Source organism: Lissotriton vulgaris, chromosome 9 (assembly GCF_964263255.1).
Source record: "Lissotriton vulgaris chromosome 9, aLisVul1.2, whole genome shotgun sequence".
In the NCBI taxonomy this organism is placed as follows: domain Eukaryota; kingdom Metazoa; phylum Chordata; class Amphibia; order Caudata; family Salamandridae; genus Lissotriton; species Lissotriton vulgaris.
The window spans coordinates 922,219,087-922,242,933 of NC_141697.1; the positions used below are offsets into that span (position 1 = coordinate 922,219,087).

A 23,847-nucleotide genomic window follows, 5' to 3' on the forward strand; every position below is an offset into this window, starting at 1 on the left:
CAAATGTACCTCTCCTGTCCCTGGTCGTCCCATCATCTCCGCCCAGGGCAGTATGAACGAAAACATTTCAAAGTACGTAGATTTTTTTCTTCAGTCACATATGTTTTCTCTTCCTTCCTTCTTGAAAGACACTACAGATTTTTTGGTTAAGGTTAGTCACGTCACTTGGGGTCCTGATTTCTGTTTCCTGGTGATGGATATTGAGGCACTTTACACCAGCATCAACCATCTCCAGGGCCTAGAAGCAGTTAAATATTTCCTAGACGGACGAGAGGCAGCATTAAGAGATCACAACCTCATGCTGCTTGAAATGATACGCCTATGCCTCTTCAATAATTACTTCCAATTTGGAAAGTATTTTTTCCATCAAGAACGCGGGGTGGCAATGGGTTCGTGCTTCTCCCCCAGCTACTCATGTCTTCATGTTGGCTGGTGGGAGAGGCATGTCCTTGGTGTCACCCACGCACATTGGCTTCCCCATCTAGTGCACTATTGGCGCTTCATAGACGATATTTTTATCGTCTGGCGGGGCACCAAAGAACAAGCTGCTTCATTTGTTAACGAGATTAATGTTAATGACAGGAATTTAAAGTTTACTGCAAATATAACATCTGATTGCACAGAATTCTTGGATGTCCAAGTTTATATCGATCATGGTACTTTACACACGAAACTCCACAGGAAGAGCACTGCGGGTAATTCCATCTTGCATGCCCGCAGTGCTCACCCTCCACATACCATCAATAGCATTCCTTTGGGGGAATTCATACGTATTAAACGTATTTGCAGTAGTCCTGAGGTACTAGATAAATGTTTATTGGAATCCAGGACAAGATTCCTTAAACGAGGTTACAGTAAAGTCATTTTAGATCAGGCTCTGACTAAGGTACTTGCTCGTCCTCGTGAGGAACTCTTAATCTCCAGAAACAAAGAGATCACCCAAACCAATGAACAGGGCTCTGTTCGTTTTATCACCACTTACAGTTCTCAAACATCCAAGATAAGTAATATTATCAGATCAGAATGGCCAATTGTATTAACTGACGTGATTTTAGCACCATTTCTACCTAAATCACCAGCTATTACTTTCAGGAGGGCTCCATCTATGAAAGATTCACTTGTTAGGACTCAACCTGAACTTACACCTAAAACAAATTGGTTGAATAAACCAGGTTTTTTCAGGTGCACCTCCTGTCCTGCTTGCACTTTTGCAGTTAACGGTACACACTATGCTTCGGCTTTTAATGATAGGCTGATTCCAATACGTGAACATCTGACATGTCGCAGTGATTATGTAGTTTACCAGCTGACCTGCACTTGTTCATTGTCCTATATTGGAAGTACCAAATTACCAGCAAACCAGCGCATTTTGCAGCACATTCGTGCCATAGTCAATTCTGACATGAACTACCCAGTGGCGCGCCATTTTAAATCGGTGCATGATAAAAAACTAAAAGATCTCACTTATACCTTACTTTGTTCAGTAGCTAATCCGGGCAGAGGTGGAGATCGAGAAAAATTGCTTCGCCAAAAGGAAGCATATTTTATACTGCTGCTTGATACTCGAGCCCCTGCAGGTTTAAATGCTTTTGATGAGTTGCATCATTTTCTGTAAAACGTTTGAGTTGTTTCCTTGATTGATACAGTTGTGGCCCTTACCTATGATTATGTAGTTCTCTTTGTGTCTTATGCAGTATGTTTTCCTTTGTATTTTGGTGTGGTTGATGACTATTCTCAAATTTGAGATAACACATTGAGAAATCGTTTTCTTCTGGTGCTTATTTGTAGGTTTTCAAATTGAGTTTTCTGTAGCCTGTCAATTTTTCTTTTTTAGATTATGAAATATTTTTAAGCACTTGCACTTTAGCACAAAGGCACTTGGTTCACATTTAGACACATAATGTATCATTGACAGGGATGCTAACAGCCAGCTTAGGGATTATGATATGTCAAATCTCTCTGTTTTTTTAAATGTTTCTATGCACCAGCATTAGATTTCCAGAGTTCTTGCTATACTTAAAACAATGTTTGTAAAGTTGAAACTCAGGATTCATTTTATTTTTTGGTTGATATTTATCGACTCAGATGAGATTTACACAATCAATTGATTTCAGTTGATTTACCTGCCCTAAATTGATTTGCTGGCTTGTTTAAGTGATGTTATCTCTATTTTTTATTTGAGCACTATGCTCTAACTGTGTCTCTTTTGTTCATTTACCAAACATCAATGTTTTGAACTTTTTGTTTTCATTATGAACTTGTTGACCATTTGCTTTGTTGCAACCCTTGCGTCCTGTTTCTTTAGGCGCTTGGGCTTTTAATTTCAATTTAATGCACCGCCTACTCCTGACGCGTCATGTGATCAAGCTCCGCTTGCGGAGCGAAACGCGTCAGGGAGGGCACTAGCTCTTTTCACTTTGCTGAATTAAAATGGATTGCTGGCACAGAAGTGTGTGATGTGGCTTTTTGGTGTTTGCTAGATCAAATACAAACACCTATTTTTGGAGTGAGGTCTACGCCTGCTGTAGCCGCAACCTTTGGCGGTCAGGAGTTTCTGTTCATATATATATATATATATATATATATATATATATATATATATATATATATATATATATACATAGAAATATATATGTGTATGTATTTATATATATTTATTTAGATCCATAAAGGTGTATATGTAAATTTCTAATCTTGCTCCAATGTGTGTTAGATTTTGTTAGGAAATGTGCTTATCCACTGATATGTAATCTGATTCAAGCATGTGAATTTATGAAAGATCCCAATACTGGAGAACTACACTTATAGGTAAAATATATATATATATATTGCTGGTCCCTCAGAGATTCCTTAGTATATAGCCACCTTCAAGGGATCGTACAGAATCCTAGAATAGGCAACCTCACAGGATTGGTTCCATGTTTTAAGTGCAAGGCATGTAAAAATAGCCCCAAAACCCTTTCATATGAAATTCCTGGTAGGAAATAGAGCTGAGCCATTAACAAATTTCTGACAACACCACCCCATATTGTATCTATGTTCTTGTTTGTCCCTGTAAAAAGATCTACATAGGGAGTACGATACATCCAACTAAACGCAGAATCTTAGAGGTCACCAGAGCTATTGATAAACGTGATTTCACGTACCCTGTCTCAAGACATTTTGCCCAGTTCCACCAAAGTGACAGAAAATTGCTGAGGTTTTACTGTATAGATTATGTATCTGCACATAAAAGGGGAGGAAACAGAGAGCTTAAACTGTGCAGGCTAGAATCCTGATACATAGTGGAGTGGGAGCGAGCTCCTGGCCACACAGGGGAAAAACACAGGCCCCAGCATACCTTGCGGCCGGAAGCCGCACAACGGCGGAGCGTGACGCTTCTCACACCGATTTTGCTTGCTTTGCGGTCCCCTACCTGCTGCCCGGGACACACAACCAGTTCGCCTCTTCAGACGGAGAAAATCCCCCAGCATTGGGGTTCCTGCTTGCCCTCCGCTGCCGCACCTCTCCACCTACGGTGCGGTCGCCGAGTGAGGGCGAGCCCCTGGCCACACGGGGGAAAACTACAGGCCCCAGCATACCTTGCGGCCGGAAGCCGCACAACGGAACTAGGCGCCAGGAGGCGCACAAATACACGCGTCCCTCCCCACGTCGCGGAAGCGCGCGGGGGCGCCCGGGCAAAGGGCGGGCCGTCTGTGTCCGGCCGAGGCTGGGCTGGGCCACCCCCCTAACTTTCCACCATTCTAATCCCCTTGTTTCCCAAGTACTGTTAGATACTGTAACTTGGTGCTGCTGAGGTAATTGTAAAGAACACTTTGCGAGATTTCCTATGCCAATGTCAACTCGCTCAGGCAAGGGAAAGGGGGCCGGGGGAGGCTCAGTCATCGGCGCAATGGACCAGTTTATTACCCGTGCTTTCTCGGTTATCGAGAAAGAAATTGCCATAACTGAGGGACGCCTCTCACATGAGTTCCATAAACGCTCTTCCTTGGGTCCCTTGGGCTTGGTAGTATCCCCTGTACAAGCAATTGAGTTGAATACTGAGGTACCACCTGGACCCGATCTAACAAGAATAGGAGCGATAAGGGCTAGTTTGAATAGGCTTAATGCCCTTAACTCTAGTTTAACCTTGATGTCAGCGACAACTTTGAGCCCTCCTTTGTCCCCATCTGTAGTAATCCAAGATCTCACTAGTAATTCTATATCCCCAAAATCATGCTTGGAGCAACGCGAGGTAGAGATTAGTAGTACACAGAGATCATTACCTACTAAACCTACTAAACGGAAAAGAGTTATGGACTACTGATGGGTTGGCTATTTGAAACCGTCCAAGAAACTCAAGGTAAAAAGCATTAAGAGAAGTTTGAATCCAATAGGGTCGGGTGGGACTACAACAAACAACCCCAACGTCTCTAAGCAAGAGATTCCCCAATCTGACCGCAACGCAACTTGTACATCGAGTGCCCCAGAGACTAATAAGCAATTGCCCAGTCCTTTACTGCCAATCTGGAACAAATGCCCTCCATAACCCAAATTGAGAAATTATGGAAATCCCTCAGACTCCCGGTCCTGGAGAGGGTGAAGGTCTTGACCGAGAGACTCGACTGATTTGAGCAATCCACCCTTGATAACTTCTTTTCATTAAAATCCCTTATCAAATTACATACCAAGATCAGGGAGGGAGGTTCAGAAACACCAAATAATACTCAGCTAGATTCGACCTCTCCAGAGACAAGGGGGCATCCAGTAATGAAGGAAGTGATGGGGCCTAAACCATATACCAATACTGCTTCCGCAGGTGGAGTTAGTCTTACCAACGCTCAGACAGGTAAACCCCATACTATGGTTAAGAGCCCTAGTACTGCTACCCAAGGCGGAGTTTGTCATGTTAACGCTCAGACAGGCAAACCGCACACTATGGATAACGGGCCCAAAAATTGCTGCCAAAGTCCGTCTGCCCAGTGTAAGAATTCCAATATTGATACGGGCAACAGTGTGGTCTTAAATGGCAAATCAGCCGAACCACTTCAAACGTCTAACCTAGCCAATAAGAGTACTTCCGATCTCCCCCATATCAACCTACCTCCCGCATGCCAACCTTACGTGGTTGTGCTTACTGGGGTTCCACCTTGTAGGCCTGGCATCCTAGAATCATACTACGAACTTAAAAACAAAACAATGTTTTGGCTAAACAAGAATAGGCCTCTCCCTAGTTCCCTTGATGGACAGGTCCTCCATATGAGAAGAATTGGTTGGGTTGGGAATAGGGCAAAGGAATCAACAGGAGACTGTATCCTGGTTAATTTTAGGGACCCCAGGGTTGCTAGTTACATCTGCAATCTACAGTACGACCCAGAGAACTTGGGAATTGGCACATATGAACTTAGTCATTTCCAAACTTTCACTGTGTCCCACCTTAATGCTAGCTTTAAACCTAGGGGTTGGAGAGATAACAGGGTCCATCCCCATGATGACTTTGTTTTTCACCAACGCCACATGATAAGGGGAGGCTGTGCCCCAAATAGGTTGGGCTATGGCTGGTGACATGGTCTGCCTGTCCCTACTAAACGCTTGCAAATGGCTATAGCTCTGCCCAAGGCTAGAGAGCCAACAGAGGCCTTGGAGGGCGGAACTACCGAATGGCTTAATTTTGCCCCCGGAACTCCAGTTCCTGAGAATGCATTTAGGACAGAGGAGAGGGAGGCTAGTGCTAGGGAGACTGGAGCTGGGCCCAGACCGACCGACGCTTTGCTCCCCTCAGAGGTAGTAAATATGAACAATGAGGTGAGGATCCTCAGTTGGAATCTAGCAAGAATCTCTAAGAAACTAGATGTCACCGACTGGAATCTATTCATCGAGACCTTCGGGATTTGTATCTTCCAAGAGACCTGGAGCGTGGAACCCCGCCACAAGGTTGGTTATGCTACATACTTTGTCCCGGCAACCCCTGCCCACTATGGGAAAGGCCGTCCTTTTGGAGGCCTTCTTTTTTGGATTAGTATCTCCTTGGGCTGTAGCATCAGACATTTAATATCTAACTCACCCCATCTACTTAGATTGTCTGTCAGGAGCCCTCGGAAAGGACAGACCCTGCAGCTATTTAACATTTATGCTAGAGGCACAAAAGGTGGCACCCTATCCCCAACCATCTCCTTGCTCGAAGAAGAGCTTAGCAAGTGTCACAAGAGTCCGTATGTCCTGGTCGCGGGGAATTTCAATTGTACTTTTGAGCCCCTTGCGGCTGAGGACATCCTGGGGACTTCCGATGAGGATACAAGAAGGGGTATTCCTGCCCTGACAATCCCGCCCATCAAGAGATGGTCCCAGAGGTCCATCCAGTTAAACACCCTAACACTGGAATTTGGCTTAAGGGCAGTGAATGGCAGAACACCATCGGACCCTTCTGGTGCCCACACATACAACAGGGTAGACCACTCCTCAAGGATAGATTACATTTTACTCGACTTTGGACTCTGGAGACATTTGCGTGATATGGAAGTCTTGCCCACGGCAGATAGCGACCACAATTCCCTATCATTGAGCATAGACTCCCTGTGGCCACTCTCAGACGACGTACCTGTTTCCCCATTAAAATTAACATCAGAAATTTGTACCTCGAAGGGAGGGAGGTAATTCAATTGGCGTACGGTTGGCCTGGACGAGGGGAAGATACAAAACATAGGGGCCACGATGGCGGCAGCCCTGACTAAGCTGGATGTTCTCCCCCAGGAATCTCCAGAGGTCCTTGGGCTCTTTAGCAATACTATTAAAACCCTGGGCAACCTATTTATAAAAGCAAGCAGAGACTCCCATGCAAGGGTGCCCGAGAAACCGAAGGGCACCACAGGTTGGTTCACCAAAAGTGCCGACATATGAAAACAGCCCTGGTGAAGGCCGTTAAATCGAAAGACCAACAACTGATCCAGGCTGCTAGGAAAGATTATAGACTGTCTATTAATGAAGCTAAAAGGGATTGGGATGACCAATTTTGGTGTGACCTAAAGGTGGCCAGCGCAGGGAGGGACCCCAGAGGCTTCTGGAATCTGATTAGGACTAGGAATAAGCCTGATAGCAGCCTCATTACGTGCAACATTACTGGGCAAACATGGTTTGATCACTTTTCCCTCCTCTATTCTACTAATATAGATGATGGGCAAGGGTTGCTTCCGTTACCATTTTTGGGCAACTCTGGTGAGAGTGCGGCCATCCACTTTACAGCTAGGGAGGTGGAAGATGTGATCAAATCCTTAGTGCCAAACAAAGCAGCAGGCAAGGAATGGGGAATGCTTATTTCATCTTTGCTCAACCTTAACCTTAACCTTGATGGCATGGCTATCCCGGATTCCTGGAAGGGGGCTGAGGTCGTCCCGATTTTTAAAAATGGCTGTCGGAAGGACCCAGCAAATTACCGGCCCATAAGCCTTATAGATTCTACTCAGAAGGTTGCTGGGAAGGTGATTTTAGGGAGAGTGCTCCAGTGGGAGGTTGAAAATAGCATCCTCTCGGAGTTTCAAGCAGGGTTTAGGACAGGCATGGGCACCATTGAGCAGGTCTTCAGACTAATGCTCATATACTGGAAGGTGGTAGTGCTAGGCAAAGGCAGTCTCTATCTCGCTTTTATTGATTTAAAGTCTGCCTTTGACCTAGTACCCCGTGACCGCCTATGGGCGGTAGTTTCTGACCTGGGGATGCCGGGCTATATTTTGTCCTTGTTGGTGAAGTTGCATACTGGGAATTTTGCCCAGGTGAGGTGGGGTAACCAGGGCCAAAAGACCGAAAAAATTACTGTGGATAGGGGGGTCCGCCAGGGATGTGTCCTTGCCCCCACTCTGTTCTCATTGTATGTGAATGGAGTGGTGGAGCACCTTCTGAGCAAATCATCTGACGCTCAGTCTCTGGCGGGTAAGAAAATACCAACCCTCCTATTCGCCGATGATACCCTCCTCATCTCAAGTCACCCATGGGCCTACAGAGCCTTTTGGACAATTTCCAGATCTTCTGCACCAGTAGGAGGCTTAGGATCAACACCGATAAAACTAAGTACCTGGTATTGAATCCACCCAGAAAGCTTGGCCAACCCCCTGTATTGAACTGTGTCCCCCTGGAAAGAGTCAGGGAATTTGACTACCTGGGCATCCACTTGGCTGACTCTATGCAGTGGAGCACTCACCTCCAAAAGCTGTTGTTGGGCCACAAAAGGGTTGTTGGGTCACTTCTTAAAGAGCAGCGCTTGTCCTCCTTTAAACCTATTGCCCCTGTTTTAGACATTTATAAAGCAAGAGGAGTCAGTGCAGCGCTATATGGGGCAGAACTTTGGGGTTTTTCTAAGATTAATCTCCTCTCCTGCTCTGAAAACAAATTTTTGAAGGAGTTGATGTCCCTCCCTCAGAGCACAACAAGGTTACCCCTGCTGTTGGATATGGGCTGCCGCTCGATTAGTGACCAGGCCCATCTCCGACCGCTACTATTATGGGCTCGCCTATGGTGGGTGCCTGAACTTGTTAGTTACGCGGAAGGACTGTCAGAAATACTGGGTATGCCGGGCTGGTCCAAAATAGGTTGGTTTTGTAATGTAAAAACTCTGCTTGGTGATTTGGGTCTGGCAGACGCTTGGTCTTCCAGATGTGGCCCCCCCACCCCCCCCCGAAAGCTGCCCTCAAGACTATATACTGGCAGTGGGTAGCCAACAAATCAAACTCCAATCCCAAGGAATGCAGAACCACTATGGAGTTCCTCAAAACTAAGGACGTACCTTCATACAAACCCTACCTGGACTTGATCTCAAAGCACTTTGATAGAGCCCTGTACATCAGGTTTAGGGTGGGTCTTCTTCCTTTAAGAGAACTGTCGGCACGATGGAAAATTCCGGGGCAAACTACTCCTTTTTGCATATTTTGTACATCCAGAGTGGAGTCTATTGCCCACTTTTCATTTGAATGCCCGGCCTACAAATCTCCAAGATCCATGTGGTTAAAACCATTATGTAGAGGGCTGGCTACCAGTCACTACAAAGACGCTCTACGAATACTATTGTCTGATACTCGTCCGCTGTTAGTCTGTGGTATGGCTAAATATTTGGGCTGGGCTTGGTCAATTAGACTTAAGAGGCTAAAAATCATTGTTTAATTGCGGTCATGTATTATGACCATTTTATGAATTTATTGGAAAGCTTTTTTATCCTAATTCTTAGCCAATGTTTTTAAATCATGGTGTTTTACTGTTTTTTCTTGTAATGCTTTTAAGATTTTTTTTATCGAAATAAAGCTAATTGACTATGACTACGATACATAGTGGACTTGCAGGCCAAAGCTCCCCTGGGATTAAATACAGAGTTAGCAATCCACTTAGGATAGATCTAAACTTATGGTCAGCAAAGCAAAATTTATGGGCTGCAATGTAATGTTTCCCAAGGAATCAGAGGAATTCAACAGTCTCTTCATTTCTGTATTTTTTTATTAGAGGTTATAGTGCGTTAGGCTGAATGTACCTATTGATTTAAAATGAATTTCATTATTAATTCAATGAATCATACAAGCTTCTGCAAAATAGACTCCTGTAAAACATTTGAAATGTTATTGTATAGTAGTTGATCTTTGTGATATTGTTATGGAGGTTTTAGTTGTGCTACAAATATGCCCATCCAGGGCTCAATCATGATGAAAGTGCAACAAGGCTGTCCATTTCCATTTTATGTTTCCCTCACTGCCTTTACCAACCCCAAATAATTAGCTGGCTTTTATAACTGAGGGATCAATTTTTTGTATTGTGGACACTGTGTTGAGATTTTAAACAGATAGTCCTCTTAAATCTTTTTTTAATTAATTTGTCTCCTTTTGGTTGGTATAAAATGTACGATGAAATGGGCATGTCACCATAATATGATTGGGCACTGGTCTAGAGTATCCATATGGTTGATTATTCTATTTTGTTCAAAATTTATGATCATGTTTGAATATAACAATGATTTTTCCAGCACGAATGAGAGGTTAATGAATGATCATACAGAGCTCAATTACGCAGTGACTTAACATAGATGAAGTATGTATGTACATAAAACGTTGGCAAATATTTGATTTAACAAAAAGAAGAATTGCTCATTCAGAGCTCAATCATGTTGTAAATTTGTATATACATTTGTGTTACATAGTACGCTTCACTAAAAACTTTACATAAAATGTATTTAAGCATTAAATTCAAGATGGCGCTGAGTATTGCAACAATATGCTAGTCCTTCACTTATGTTTGTGCCAAGTGAAGGAGTATTGACGACAAGTGCTGTCCTATTTCTATGTTTGTGAATTAATTTAAAATGCATCCTTTCCCCATTCCCACGCACAGTGGAAAAAGGCACACCGCCAAAATGCGTCCTGTCCCGCTTTATGTTTTTTCAGTGAAATAAAGTAACCAAACTTACCCCTTGAAGACAGTGTGCGGTCGTCTTGTTTCCTTGAGAGACGAGTTGGGAGCTGATATATATATATATATATATAATATATATATATGCACATTTATAAGTTACAGTTACATAACATTAGCTATAGCAGTGCCTCTACCCTGAGCCCACCTTCCTACTTTCTCTCCCCTCTGCTGCAGCATGCATGTAGCCGACCCCTCCTATGCTGCTTGAACAAGAGTATACCTTTCAGTTCCCCTTTGCAGGATTAATTGATATGTATTTAAAATTAAAGAAAATGTTGTGACATTGGAACAGTGCTGACTGTGAAAAACAAGACTGTCCAGGGAATTCTGGGACATCTGAGCACCATATTGCTAGCACTACCAAACACCAATACCAATATTGCATACTTACCATTGCAGTCCTACAAACTTTACAGTTTAGACAATCCTAGGAGACCCAGGCCTTAAAAATGGCCTGAGTACCCTGGTATTTTTTTAAATCAAGTATTGTATTGTTAAACACTCGCTCATGTGCTTTTTTATGAAAAACAAAATAAGAACTGACAGCCCCACCATGTAGTGGACTGTAAATCGTAAATCATACGTTCTTATATAGCGCCTTTCACCGTAAGGTCTCAAGGCGCTTGCTTTGGGAACCCGTCCTGGCCTTTCCCTGCAAGATTACCCATACTGGGCATCCACAAGGTGCAGACCAGGCATCCCATCGCGGTGGGGCCGTAGTGTCATAGATATGTGCCGGTGTTACAAATAAGGGCGGCGGTGTCGAGCACTAGCAAACACCAACAAACATTATTTGCTATTGTTTAATAAAAAATGGAGTACACATTGTTGGATTCACTTTGGGAGTTGAGGAAAGTAAAACAAATGCTTTTAAATGTATGTATGTGCTGTCTATGCAGAGTGTGAGTATGTTGGAATGTAAAAGCATATTTTATTTTATTTTTTAGAGTTTTATATTGCACGAACTAGACCAGAGACATCGGATATCAGAGCGCTTTACACGAACACCAGTTTTGTTACAGATAGACACATAGGGCCCGATTCACAGAATGAACATAAGACTCAAACCTAAACTTACTACTATTTTGGTATTCACAGAATGCACTTACTCATGTCGGTATTCACAGAAGGCACTTACTCATTTCGGTATTCACAGAAGTTAGTAGTCATAACTTTAGGACTCCTAAATGCCTTCTGTGAATACCGAAAGTCTTAAAATTAGGATTTTTCTCAATTTAGTAGTAGTAAAGTTAGGACTCCTAACTTTAGGACTCCTAAATGCCTTCTGTGAATACCGAAAGTCTTAAAATTAGGATTTTTCTCAGTTTAGTAGTAGTAAAGTTAGGACTCCTAACTTTAGGACTCCTAAAGGCCTTCTGTGAATACCGAAAGTCTTAAAGGATTTTTCTCAATTTAGTAGTAGTAAAGTTAGGACTCCTAACTTTAGGACTCCTAAACTGAGAAAAATCCTAATTTTAAGACTTTCGGTATTCACAGAAGGTATTTAGGAGTCCTAAAATTAGGACTACTAACTTCTGTGAATACCGAAATGAGTAAGTGCCTTCTGTGAATACCGAAATAAGTAAGTGCATTCTGTGAATACGAAAATGGTAGTAAGTTTAGGATTTTGTCTTAAGTTAGTTCTGTGAATCGGGCCCAATCATTTTTGTTAGGCACAGGGAGACTAAGGGCCAGATGTATCAAGATACACTTTTGCGATTCTCAAATAGCGATTTTTAAGGAATCGCTATTTGAGAATTGCAAAATGGTATGTATGTAGAAATTCGCTATTTTTTAGCGATTTCTTAAAATTCCTTAATTGCGATTAGCAAATTGCTAATCGCAATTAAGGAATGATTTCCCATTCATTTCTATGGGCCAGGAGGCCCATAGGAATGAATGTGAAATTATTCTCAATTTGCGATTTGCAATTTGCTAATCGCAAATTGAGAAGAATTTCAAGGGTGCAAAGGTGTCCAAAGGACACCCTGTTGCACCCCTGAAATAAGCATGGGTGCACATGTGGTGCACATACATACCCTAAGGGCATGTATGTGCATCCCATGGCACTTTGAAAAATGCAAAAATGGGCATTTTTCAAGAAATACGCAAATTACCAGCAACTTGAAGTTGGTGGTAATTTGCGATTCCTTAGGGACAATTGGCATTTTTTTTGCATCATACATTGCATTTAAGGAATCGCAAATTTTGCAATTCCTTAAATGCAATTCCAAAATAAGGAATCGCATATTTGCGATTCCTTATTTTGCATTGAAATTTGCTACATACATACCATTTTGCTCAAATGAGTTCGAATTTCGGCGTTTGCGACCCCATTTGAGCTTCATACATCTGGCCCTAAGTGATTTGCCCAGAATCACAGGATGTTGAGCATTGTTGCCGTGAGTGGAACCTGGTTCCCCAGCTTCGAGGTCGATTGTTCTAGCCGTAAGGCCTAATCCTCTCCCCATATGTATGTGTCAGTCAAAGTGAAGGTCAAGGGGTATATGAAGTCACTCATTCTACCCCTGGCATTTGGTGAATTGACTTCCATGTTATCTACCTCCTATTGCTCTCTCTTTTCTTGAGTGTTTTCGATTTTTTGGTTTACAGAAGGAACCCTGTTGCCCATTCTCATCCCAATCATCATTCCAGACTTCAAGCCTGGCCATCCCCTGAAGCGACCACATGGTAAGGAGATGAGATTCGGGGAGCACTGCTGGGTGGCTATGGTGGCAGGAGATCTAGGGTCTATTTCAATACTTCCAGTTGAGAAGACTTGGAGTGTTGGTTTTCAGTGCTTTGCTTGAGATTAGAGTTAAGTATCAATGGGGTAACTTGATTTGGTACCGGACCCGGGTAAGACTGCACTACAGTAGAATAATTGTCACAGTAGCAACAATTTCAAAGAAAATCGATAAAGGCATTCACTGTATATCTTTCATGTGTCTGCAACAGATGCAATTTAATGTCAAAACATCAACTGATTATAGAGGACATCATAATTGTTTATACAATTGAGATGAAGGTGCTCAGAATAAGGAGAGAAAATCCAGTGCTCAGGGGAAAAAGTGTGTTTGTGAGGGTTGTAAGCAAGGGAGAGGTAATGTGCCATATATACATTATATTTACATGATGAAACCTGTCCAGCCTATAACAGGCAACCTATCACATAAAAATACATAGCATTGTAGTGGACGCTGATAACAAATCTCCGTCATCAAAGCTTGTTGCAAAAAGGAGTAAAAGTCAACGTTTCGACCTCTTCAAGTATTCAAGGTTGTTAAGTCCTTAGTATGGGGTCTTCATCAGGACAGAGAGGGAGCACCGGAATGGAAAATAGCTAGGAGAGTCAGGCTGCAAAATACAGTTGATGAGCTCATAGAAGCTCTGCAGAGAATGGATAAAGGCGTGCTCAGTCTCAGTACCATGGCCGTCCTGCTCACTGACACGAATGGGTCCAGGAATCACCCAGGTAAACGGGACAAATGTGCAGTGGTGTACTTCCAGGATTGAATCCAAAACTTCACTAAATAAATCTCCATCTGCCGACAGCTTCCGAAATGACTGGCCTCTTTGCTTTCACTGTTTGTATTGCGTGAGATTACGGAATGTTTTGTGAAGTGTTCAGGCTGTATTTATTGTCGGTACGTGGAAAATGGATGGACTGTTACTATTTATGGCTTATCTGACCTGTGAATGCAAGAGACACTTGTAATTAATTCATTTATTTATTATTATTATTACTTGTGATGTCATTCATCATGTTATGCTAACTTTGTGAGGGACGCTTTTACTAGTACTTCCTTAAATATGTTTGTTCTATGAGTGATTCTTGCTCTGCTGCACGTGACATCCCCATGTTGTGTGTTAGAGTGGCCCCAGAGGCATAAAACAGAATTACTCCAGTATTGGAGCTTTCATAGATTCACATGCCTGAATCATTCCCCGTCGTCGAGGCGGGAGTCTCTGGTTTATAAAAAAGCAATGCTTAGTGTATAGCACACTGAAAAGAGGCCTAGGCCCCATTCCCTTTTGCAACCCATAACCTTCGTTATGTAAAAGAGACCAAACTTCTCTCTAGACCAATCAGATCACCTCACCCTCTAGAACACTCCTGAGAGAACCTTTTGCCCCTCAGATTTTCTACCACACGTGGTGCTAGGGAGTCTCCTTTGAGCTCTGCTCAAACTCTGTTTTTTCAGCCTGTTTGAGGAACTTTTTTCTTTCATCTTCATTTGGATTTGGTAATACTTTGGGCTGTCTTCAGGTACATTCTTTTAGGAATGTCTGGGAAAGAGAAGAAAGGTCAATTTAGAGCCTGTGCTACTTGATCAAAGGAGAGGCTCTGCACGGATGACCCTCATGCAGACTGCATTTACTGTCTATACCCTGATCACCAGGCCAAGGACTGCAAGGTATGTCGCACTTTCTCTAGTAAGAATCTGAGAGATCGTGAGGGTCTCCTTTTGATATGGCTTCAGAAGCTAAAGGCCAGAAAGGAGGTTATCTCTAGTGACAGCGATGAGGGATCCTTCTCTACATCTAGGAGATCTCAAAAGAGAAGAAAATCTCCTCATACTCATTCCTCAGAGAAACGTCCTGGGAAGGCCCTCAAAAAGACCACTCATGGGTCTTCTAGGCGTAGTCCTTCAAAATCTCCTCAACCTAAGAAAAGGAGAGTAAAGGACACACTTCTGGTGAAAAATCGTCAAAGAAATCTACTTCTGAGGCATCAAAGTCAGCTCCTAAGGTCAAAGAGCCCTTCAGAAAGACGTCTTCTCTGCCTCCTGAGGAAAAATCTAAAAAACCTATATCGTCGACAGGATCATTGACTAAGAAACCATCGTCGTCGACGACGAAGATAGAGGTGAAGAAAATTGCAAAGTCACCATCATTCGCTATTGCGGTGTCGAAAGCGTCAGCGTCGACGTTGGCGTCGACGCCGGTAACATCGACGACGACTTCGACGACAACAGCAGTGATGACGACCCTGTCGACGACGGGATCGTCGTCGACGATGACAACGACAGGGTTGTCGACGGGAACATCGACGACAGTTACTATGTCATCAACGATGGAGAGCGCTCTACGCCTGGTGTCGACGGCGACATTGGCAACAGTATTTTCGACAGCGATCTCAACGATGGGCTCATCGCCAAGAGAAATTCCGGAAAAACAGCTGATCATCCATAAGAAGGGAATTACGGCAAAGGTCACCTCCCCGAGCAAAATTACTCCTCTGGTTCCATCACACCTACTGGAGGAGGAGGATTCTGAAGAGGAGGAAGATGACGGACCATTTGGTTATACCAGTAGTCCATCACAACTACATGCTAAAAAATGGCTGGAGGATGATTACGAAGAGGGATTTGGAGAGTACCAGAACTCTTCGCAGCAACACTATCGACAAGGGTACCAAGAGGAAATGGTTGCTATGCCATCCTTCATGATGATGGATCTGCAGTTTATGCTGGCAGACTATAAAAAGAGATTTCCGCTGACAATAGCCTCTCAAGAAATTCCCATTTCACACCCACGTTCCATCCCTGCTACTCCAGTCAGAAGCAGAGAGTCACTACTGGAAATTACGCCTCCAACTCCTCAAGTTCAGCAACACCAGGATCCGACTACCATGAAAGATGATGACCAGGAAGAGGGAGAAATAACGGATCCCAACAAGGAATGGGATGACTACCTGATCCCATCTCCAGCATCGCCCACACCAGTACCTGCTGATTCCCCACCGGTAGATATTGGTGGATTCCATAATTTAATGGAAAGAGCCGCAAAGAGATTCCAGCTTCCAATGGCTACAACACAGACAGAATGCTTACTCCATGATTATAAAGAGCCATACCATAAGTCGGTTCGATCTATACCAATTGCCAACCATGTGTGGGAAGAAGGCTTGAAGGTGATGAAGACACCGGCCACTCTTACACCTGTGCTCGCTAGACTGGAAAAGAAATATAAGGCCCCTTCGGATGCACCAGCTTGTTTACTGGGCCATCCTAAGCCGGATTCTGTAATTTCCCAGGCGGTGCAACAAAAATCTAAGAATCCATCGGCGCCTATATCTGCACCTCCTGACAAGGAGGGAAGACGTTTAGACAATGCGGGAAAGAGGTTTTCCTCCATGTCGGCTCTCCTCCTTAGAGCAGCGAATGCCCTTGCCATTCTGGGCAGATACGACAGACAGATAGGGTCTGATATGGCTCCATACATGGACCTCATTCCGGAGGACAACAGACAAGAAGCAAAAAAAGTTCTTCAGGGAGGAGAGAGGACTTCGGCTGAAGTCATCGACTGTGCGAGGGACATCCGACCATAGACTTTCGCTCCCTGGGAGGTGCGGTAGTCCTGTGACACCAACGTTGGTGAAGAGCTACTGCCTTTAGACCGGAGGTCCAAAATAAGATTCTAGATCTCCCATTCGACTGAGAAGATTTGTTTGGAAGGTAAGTAGATGAGGCCCTTCAGGGTATCAAGAAGGATACAGATACAGTGAAGGCCCTTGGTACATTACAATATCATAAGGTGCCCTTTCGAGGCGCCTGAGGAAGAGGCCAACCATCCTATAGAGGCGGTTACTAACAAGGAAGATACCCCTCTTATTCATCATCATCACAACAATACCGTCAATAGTACGGGCAGAGACAGTCAGGGAGCTATACTAAGTGCGCTCTTAGAGGACGAGGGAGTTGTCAATGAAAAGATAATAATAGAAGACTATGACAACCTCCGGTTTCCAGCTTCATGTATCCTTCCCCTCCATAAGTTCCCCTGAGTGGAAGAGTGACTTCGCATTTAAATCATTGGCAGACAATAACAACGGACAAATGGGTCCTTGATAGACCTGGCACCATTGGCGTGGGTCTTTCTTCCATTTTTTGCTGTTGCCTCGTGTTTTTGCTGGTGTTAGATGCTTTGGGCACTGTGCCACTGCTGTTCAGTGCCACAGTGCAAGTGCTCCCTACTGTAAATGAATGCTTTAATTGGTGATTCCATGATTGACTATTTGGTTTACTTGTCAGACCCTAGTACAGTGCACCAAAAGTGCCCAGGGCTTGTAAATCCAAATGCTGCTAGTGGGCTTGCAGCACTGGTTGTGCCACCCACAGAAGCAGCCTGTAAAATTGTATCTAAGGTCTGCCATTGCAGAGCCTGCGTGCAGTCTGGTACTGTCATGCTGACTGGGCAAGTGCACCCACTTGCCAGTCCCTAAACCTTCCCTTTTCTTCATATCAGACACCCCTATGGTAGGCCCATGGGAAGGGTGCATTGTAAGTATAAGGTAGGACATGCCCTGGTGTGTGTGGCATGTCCTAATAGTGAATTACAGCCATTTTTGTTTTTCACTATTGCAAGGCTACCTGTTCTCCATAGGCTAGAATTGGCAGTTAGATTATTACATTCTTATAATCCTAACTGACTCAGAGAGCATGTTGGAAATTCAAGTTTAGTATGCCTGAACTCAGAATGAAAAAATGCATCTTTTAGTGGAGTTGGTTTTAACCTTCTGTGTTTGAAAATACCACTTTTAGAAAGTAGGTATTTTCTTGCCTAACCTTTCAAGCCTGCCTCTGCTAGGTTGTGTATTCCCTGTCTGGAGTTTGTGAGTGACAAGGCTGGGGATTCTAGGAGACAGAATGGGTCAGCCAAGTGGTGAATAGAGAGATATGCATCTAGATGGGTGAGAGGAGTTGCACCTGAACCTTGAATAGGGCTGTGCCTGCCTTCCAAATGCTGGCTCCACCTCATGGGGTGTGGCTGATGTCTTTGCCCTGCACAGTGAAAGAAGAGAAGGAATCCTGTCAACAAAGTGCTCCAGGGCTGTGCTTGCCTTCCACAATGCTGGCTCCACCTCCTGTGGGGGGTCTGATGTTTCAGCCCTGCACTGTGAAAGGAAAGACGGAGTCTTATAAACAGAGTGCTCCAGAACTGGTTTGGACTAGGCAAAGGCCTCTCTCCCCTCAGAGAACAAAGGATTTTAGGGTATAAGTATTAGGACCCTGATCCCAAGAAATTAGATCACTTTTGGACTACAAGAAGAAACCTCTGCTGAGGAGAGGAACCTGAAGAAACTGAGGAGAGACTATTCCTAAGCTGAAGTGCTGCTTGGGGAATTGGCCTGCAGTGGTTGCCTGACTGCCAAAGAGAGGAGAAAGAACTGTGTGTGCTTTAGTTTCAACTTGTGAAGGATCTCCAAGTGCTTGGAAAAGAGCTTGCCTCCTGCTGAAGTCTCAAGGACAACAGACTTCACCCCCAGCTCCCCAGAGTTCTTTGGAAGTGCCTGCTGCTGTTTTGGGCCTTCTGAGGGACTGCGTGTCGCAAGGAGCTGGAAGCGCGACTCAACGAGGAAGAAGCGTGTTGCCATCGCTGCTGCTGCCGTCGCATCTCTGAACAAGGGTTTCACCGCTGGAGCTGTCGTATTGCACCGCATCGAGAGAAGCATCTTGCAACGAAGAGGAAGCGTGTCACCGTCGCTGCTGCTGCTGTCGCATTTCTGAACAAGGGTGTCACCGCTGTAGCTGTCGTATTGCATCGAGAGAAGTGTCTCGCAACGAGGAAGAAGCGTGTCGCTGTGGCTGCGGTTGCATCTCTGAACAAGGGTGTCGCCGCTGTCGCATTGCCCTGCATCGAGGGAAGCACCTCGCATCCCCAGAGAAGCACGCTGCCGTCGGGGCTGATGCCATCGCATTTCTGAACAAGAATGTCGCCGCTGTAGCTGTGGCATCGTGCAGAAGCTTCTCGCAAACGTCGGAGAAGAGTGTCGCAACTGAAGCTGTTGCAGTCGCATCGCTGAACAAGGGTGTCGCCGCTGCAGTTGACGCATCGAGCCGAGACTTCTCGCATCATTGGAGAAGCGTGCCACATCTGGAAGATCTTCACGTCTTTATTTCTTTGCACCAGAACTTTGCTGCATTTCCATCGCTACAGCATTACTTGTTGTGGAAGCGCAACGTATCGTAAGGTACATTGACGCAAAGTGTTGCATCTTAAGAATTGAACTGAACTAAGCTAAAACTACAATTTTTAAGTATAGTATTGTGGATTCCTGTCGTTTAATGGTCTTGTGTTAAGTCTATATAAAGAATACTTATTTTTTATATAAACCTTGTGTGGTGTCCATTTGTAGTGTTGTCACTGGGTTACTGTATGTGGTCACAAATGCTTTACACACTGCCTCTGAGATAAGCCTGTCTGCTCATGCCAAGCTACCAAGGGGGTGAGCAGGGGTTATTTTAGGAGTGTATCCCCTTACCCTGACTAGAGGCAAGGGTCCCTATTTGTCACAAGTACCTACCTGTGCCAACTAGAGACCCACAAATCTAACAGTCCTCAACATCATACAATTCAGACATGCACTAGAATTTCTTCAATTCCCCCCTTGCACTCCACCTACAGGTCGAGAGATCAAACATTTATCTCAAATGCGCAGGGAGATTCGCACAATGCTCCGAAAGGGAGCAATAGAATCGGTACCGATCTCCCAGCAGGGGAAGGGATTTTATTCCTTTTTCTTCGTGGTCTAAAGAATGCTCTACAATGGCGTCCGATATTAGACCTAAGATCTCTGAATACTTACCTCAAAAAACAGTAATTCTGGATGGTGACCCTCCAAGACATTTTACTGCTCTTAAACCCAGGGGATCATATGACCACCCTAGACTTGCAAGATGCATATTTTCATATCCCCATTCATCCTTCCCACAGAAAGTATCTTCGGTTTACAGTGGCCGGAGACCATTACCTGTTCAAAGTGCTGCCATTTGGCCTCACGTCTGCCCCGAGAATTTTTACGAAATGTCTTGCGCCCTTGGCAGCCTTTCTCAGAAAACGAAAACACCAAGTATTTACATACCTGGACGACTGGTTGATAAAAACACCATCGGAAACTTCAGCTCAGACTTCAACTATGGCATGCATACAGCTGTTTGCCGAACTGGGGCTGACTTTGAATATGGAAAAATCATCCCTTCAGCCTTCAAGAAAGATCACATTCCTCTGGGCAATTCTGGACACCTTAAAGAACAAAGCATTTCCCTTCACAGAGAGACAACTGGGACTTGTAACTCTGGCCAAAGAGTTCAAGAGAAGAAAGTGTCTTTCAGTACGCAAATACAAATCTTTCCTAGGGACGATGTCCTCGTGCATACCTTCATTCCTCTTTGCCGATGAAAAATGCGTCCATGGTGGCAAAGATGGTGACCTAGGTGACAGCACTTCCTCGAGGCTCTCCGCTCCAAGTTCCCGAACCCGGCCGTTTCTTAGCACAACATCCCCAATTGTGTGAGGAAACTAGCGGGGAGTTGCAGGGAGACGGAGTGCTACATTGGTGAGCGATTTGTAGCAGCAATGTGCAATAAGACGATAAACAGACGAACCGAGGCCCGCAGCAGCATGATGGCGGCCGTGCTGTCCCGGCTCTGAGAGTGGCTGAATTGGCCCTGCAGGTGCCCCCTGGGGCTGAGGAGGCTCTTCATTGCCCACTGATCGCCGCTATAAGGACGAGTGACAGCAGCGCCGGAGCAGAGGCAGCAAGTGGCATAGAGCGGTCGGCGGTGGGGGCTGGCAGAGTGCCCCGTCACAGAGGACGCGAAAATTGAGGACGAGGCGGCTGGGCCTATGAGGGCAGGACTTGCTGCCACTGTGACTGGGCATACTGCGGGGGAGGTCAGATGACTGGACTGGTGCGAGCCCCCAGACACAGTTGCGAGGAGCAGCCCCATGGGAGTTCCGGGAGATGGGGAGCCAGACTGCTGAGCGGTCTGGGGCGGCGAAGAGCCTTAAGAAGACCAGCTGCCCGCCCAAGGCCCGCGGCCGCATAATGGCGACTGAGCTGCCCGGACTCTGAGATCGGCTGGACTGGCCCATCGGGTGTCTCCTGGAGTGGTGGAGGCTCATTTTCGCCCAGCGTTCATCAATCCGGAGACATTCTGGGGGAAAGCGACGGAGTAGGAGCAGCGAGTGCAGAGTGAGCGGCCAAGGACGACGGAGTGCCCCGCCACAGGAGCTCAGAAGGCGCTAAAATCGAGGCCAAAGGGGTGGACCTGGCAGCCACTGCGACTGAGCCTGCTGCAAGAAGGCCCGCCGACCGACCCTGGTGCGAGCCCCCAGGCAAGGAAGTGAGGAGCGGCCCTTCCACCACACAGGTACGAGAGCCTGCACACAGAGCGTAACGCCGGCGGCTGAGGAGGGTGCCGAAATTGAGGCCGGGCGGCAGGGCCTACTCGACGTGCCCGGCTGCCGGGTTTGCGGGGGGATTTGAGCGCCCGGTCCCGAGGCGCACTTCCAGGAGCAATAGTTGGTGGACGCTGCTGGTAACTGCCTGTGAGACCTATCCACGTGCCTTCTCGAAAGCTGCAGGGGGGACAACCCTAGGAGCAGTGGGACAGCGGGGCCAGACTGGAGAGCAGCATTGCGCCAGCGGAGGGTCACTGCGAGAGAAGACGACCATAGGCTGAGTCCCCCGCGTGGGTGTCTCGGACATTGCGGGAGTGGGGCCTATCCTGCAGGTGCCAGGAGCCTTGGCACTAAAGACCCCCGAGCATAAAGGTTAGTAGGAGGGACCACCAGCACCCCTCGCATCTGGGCCCCCTTCCCGAGCGGGGCTGGTCTCACCGCCAACTATTCCCCCCTCTGCCCGCCTCCCTCACAGCGGAGAGTGGATGACTCCCAATCACTACGTGGGCAAGAGAGAGTGGCCAAGCAGTGCATAGAGGGGAGAGCAGGCTTACGGGAGGCCGGCACTCCCAAGGTACAAGTCAGGGCTGGGACAAAGGGTCAACACATACTCCACTGCATACACAAATGACCAGAACGGCCGGACGGCACCCTGATGTGAGTTACCCAGGTGTGAGTCCCGCGCAATAGAGATCACCGGTGTGTCAGCTGTCCATCAGGGCCTCGGCAGAGCACCAACATGGCGGGCACAAGGAAGAAAGGGGAGAGAACTCTTAAGGACATGCTCACCAAGTCCCCAACATCAAGAGGGGTCGGACGTGGAGGGTTACCTCCAGGGCCTCTTCAGGAACATCCTCCGCGAGGCCTCAGATTTCGAGATCCACATGGACCGAGCGCATCGAGTGGGGCTGCTGAGGCGGGCTCCGGCCCCACCACTGGACATTCTAGCCTTCCTACTGGACTTTGTGCTGAAAGAACGCATCCTGCGGGAGACCCGGAAGAAACAACCCATCACATACCAAGACAACCCTATAGCCTTGTATCAAGATCTTGCCTCCATACCCTTGCAAAAGAGGAAGGCCTTTAAGGAAGTGACATCCTATTTAAAAGATAAAGGGGTGCCGCACTCATGGGGCCATCTCTTCCCCCTAATTTTTAAATGGAATGGCAAACTGCAACAGCTGAGATCAGTCCAAGAAACTTGTGAACTTTTGGGTCTCGGAGATCGTAGCCAGGAGTCTTCCCCCTCCCCATCGCACCGGCCATCAGGAACTGGGTGGCAGACAGTAGGACGCAGGCTCTCTCCCAATCAGGACACGAAGCCGGACCCAGCAGCATTATCCCGAGAGAGGGCATCAGCCCTGGAGGCTGTGAAGCGATATAGTACAACTCCTGAGTAATCGTACAGTTCTGCACGGGGATTTCATAGCACGATGATAAGGCTGACACCGGGGAGGGGGTGGGGAGTGGGGAGCCAAGGTTGATCAGGCTTCACATGGACCCTTCACTCTCTCTTCTTCCCAAGCGCTGGTACCGTTGGAAGCAGGCGCTGGACAATGATGGTTTGTTGGGGATGTTCTGTTGGAGTTAGGGAAGGGGGTTGGAAGGGTTTGGGTCGGGGGATGGGTGGAAGGGCGGAAGGGGGAGTGGTTAAGGGCTGGGGGAGGCAGTGTTGGGGGGTGAGGGTTGGGATGGGGAGGGATGGAACAGGTGTGTCGGCAAGAAGGATCCTTCAAAAGGGCACCCCGCGGCAGAGGTAACTCAGGGCAAGGCTGCCCCACTCCACCTTGACACCATGGCACGACCTGATTTGAAAGTTGTTACCCTCAACGTCAAGGGGCTTTACAATCCCATTAAGCGTAGAGCCATCCTGTCCTTCCTAGAGAACTCTGGAGCCTCCATATGTCTCATACAGGAAACACATTTGCTGGACAAAGATTGGCACAGGATGCGCTCCCACGCCTTTCCTCATCAGTATTATTCATCCACTACTGACAAGAGGAGCGGGGTTGCTATACTGGTGGCTAAACACTCCCAGGGTACACTGGGGGACAAAGTGGCGGAGATTAAGGGTAGAATATTTGCGCACACTGTCACGGTGGGAGGCATGTCTCTGGTTGTAGGGTCTCTCTATGTTCCTAACACATGTCAAGAAACCTTTTTTAGGAATGCATTGCCCGAGGTATTGCAAACACAGGATAAATATATAACCTTGTTATGGACCCAGATCTGGACAAA

General features: G+C 46.1%; 1 protein-coding gene across 3 annotated transcripts in view; it reads left to right on the forward strand.

The window, feature by feature from the left end:
• LOC147692527 (SPARC-related modular calcium-binding protein 1-like) overlaps positions 1-23,847 on the forward strand; it is a 404,947-nt gene that overhangs the window by 312,123 nt on the left and 68,977 nt on the right. For all 3 annotated transcript variants that reach the window (XM_086938744.1, XM_086938743.1, XM_086938745.1), the window contains one exon: positions 13,033-13,110. In XM_086938744.1, coding sequence (XP_086794870.1) covers positions 13,033-13,110 — 78 coding nt within the window. The remainder of the gene's footprint in view (positions 1-13,032; positions 13,111-23,847) is intronic.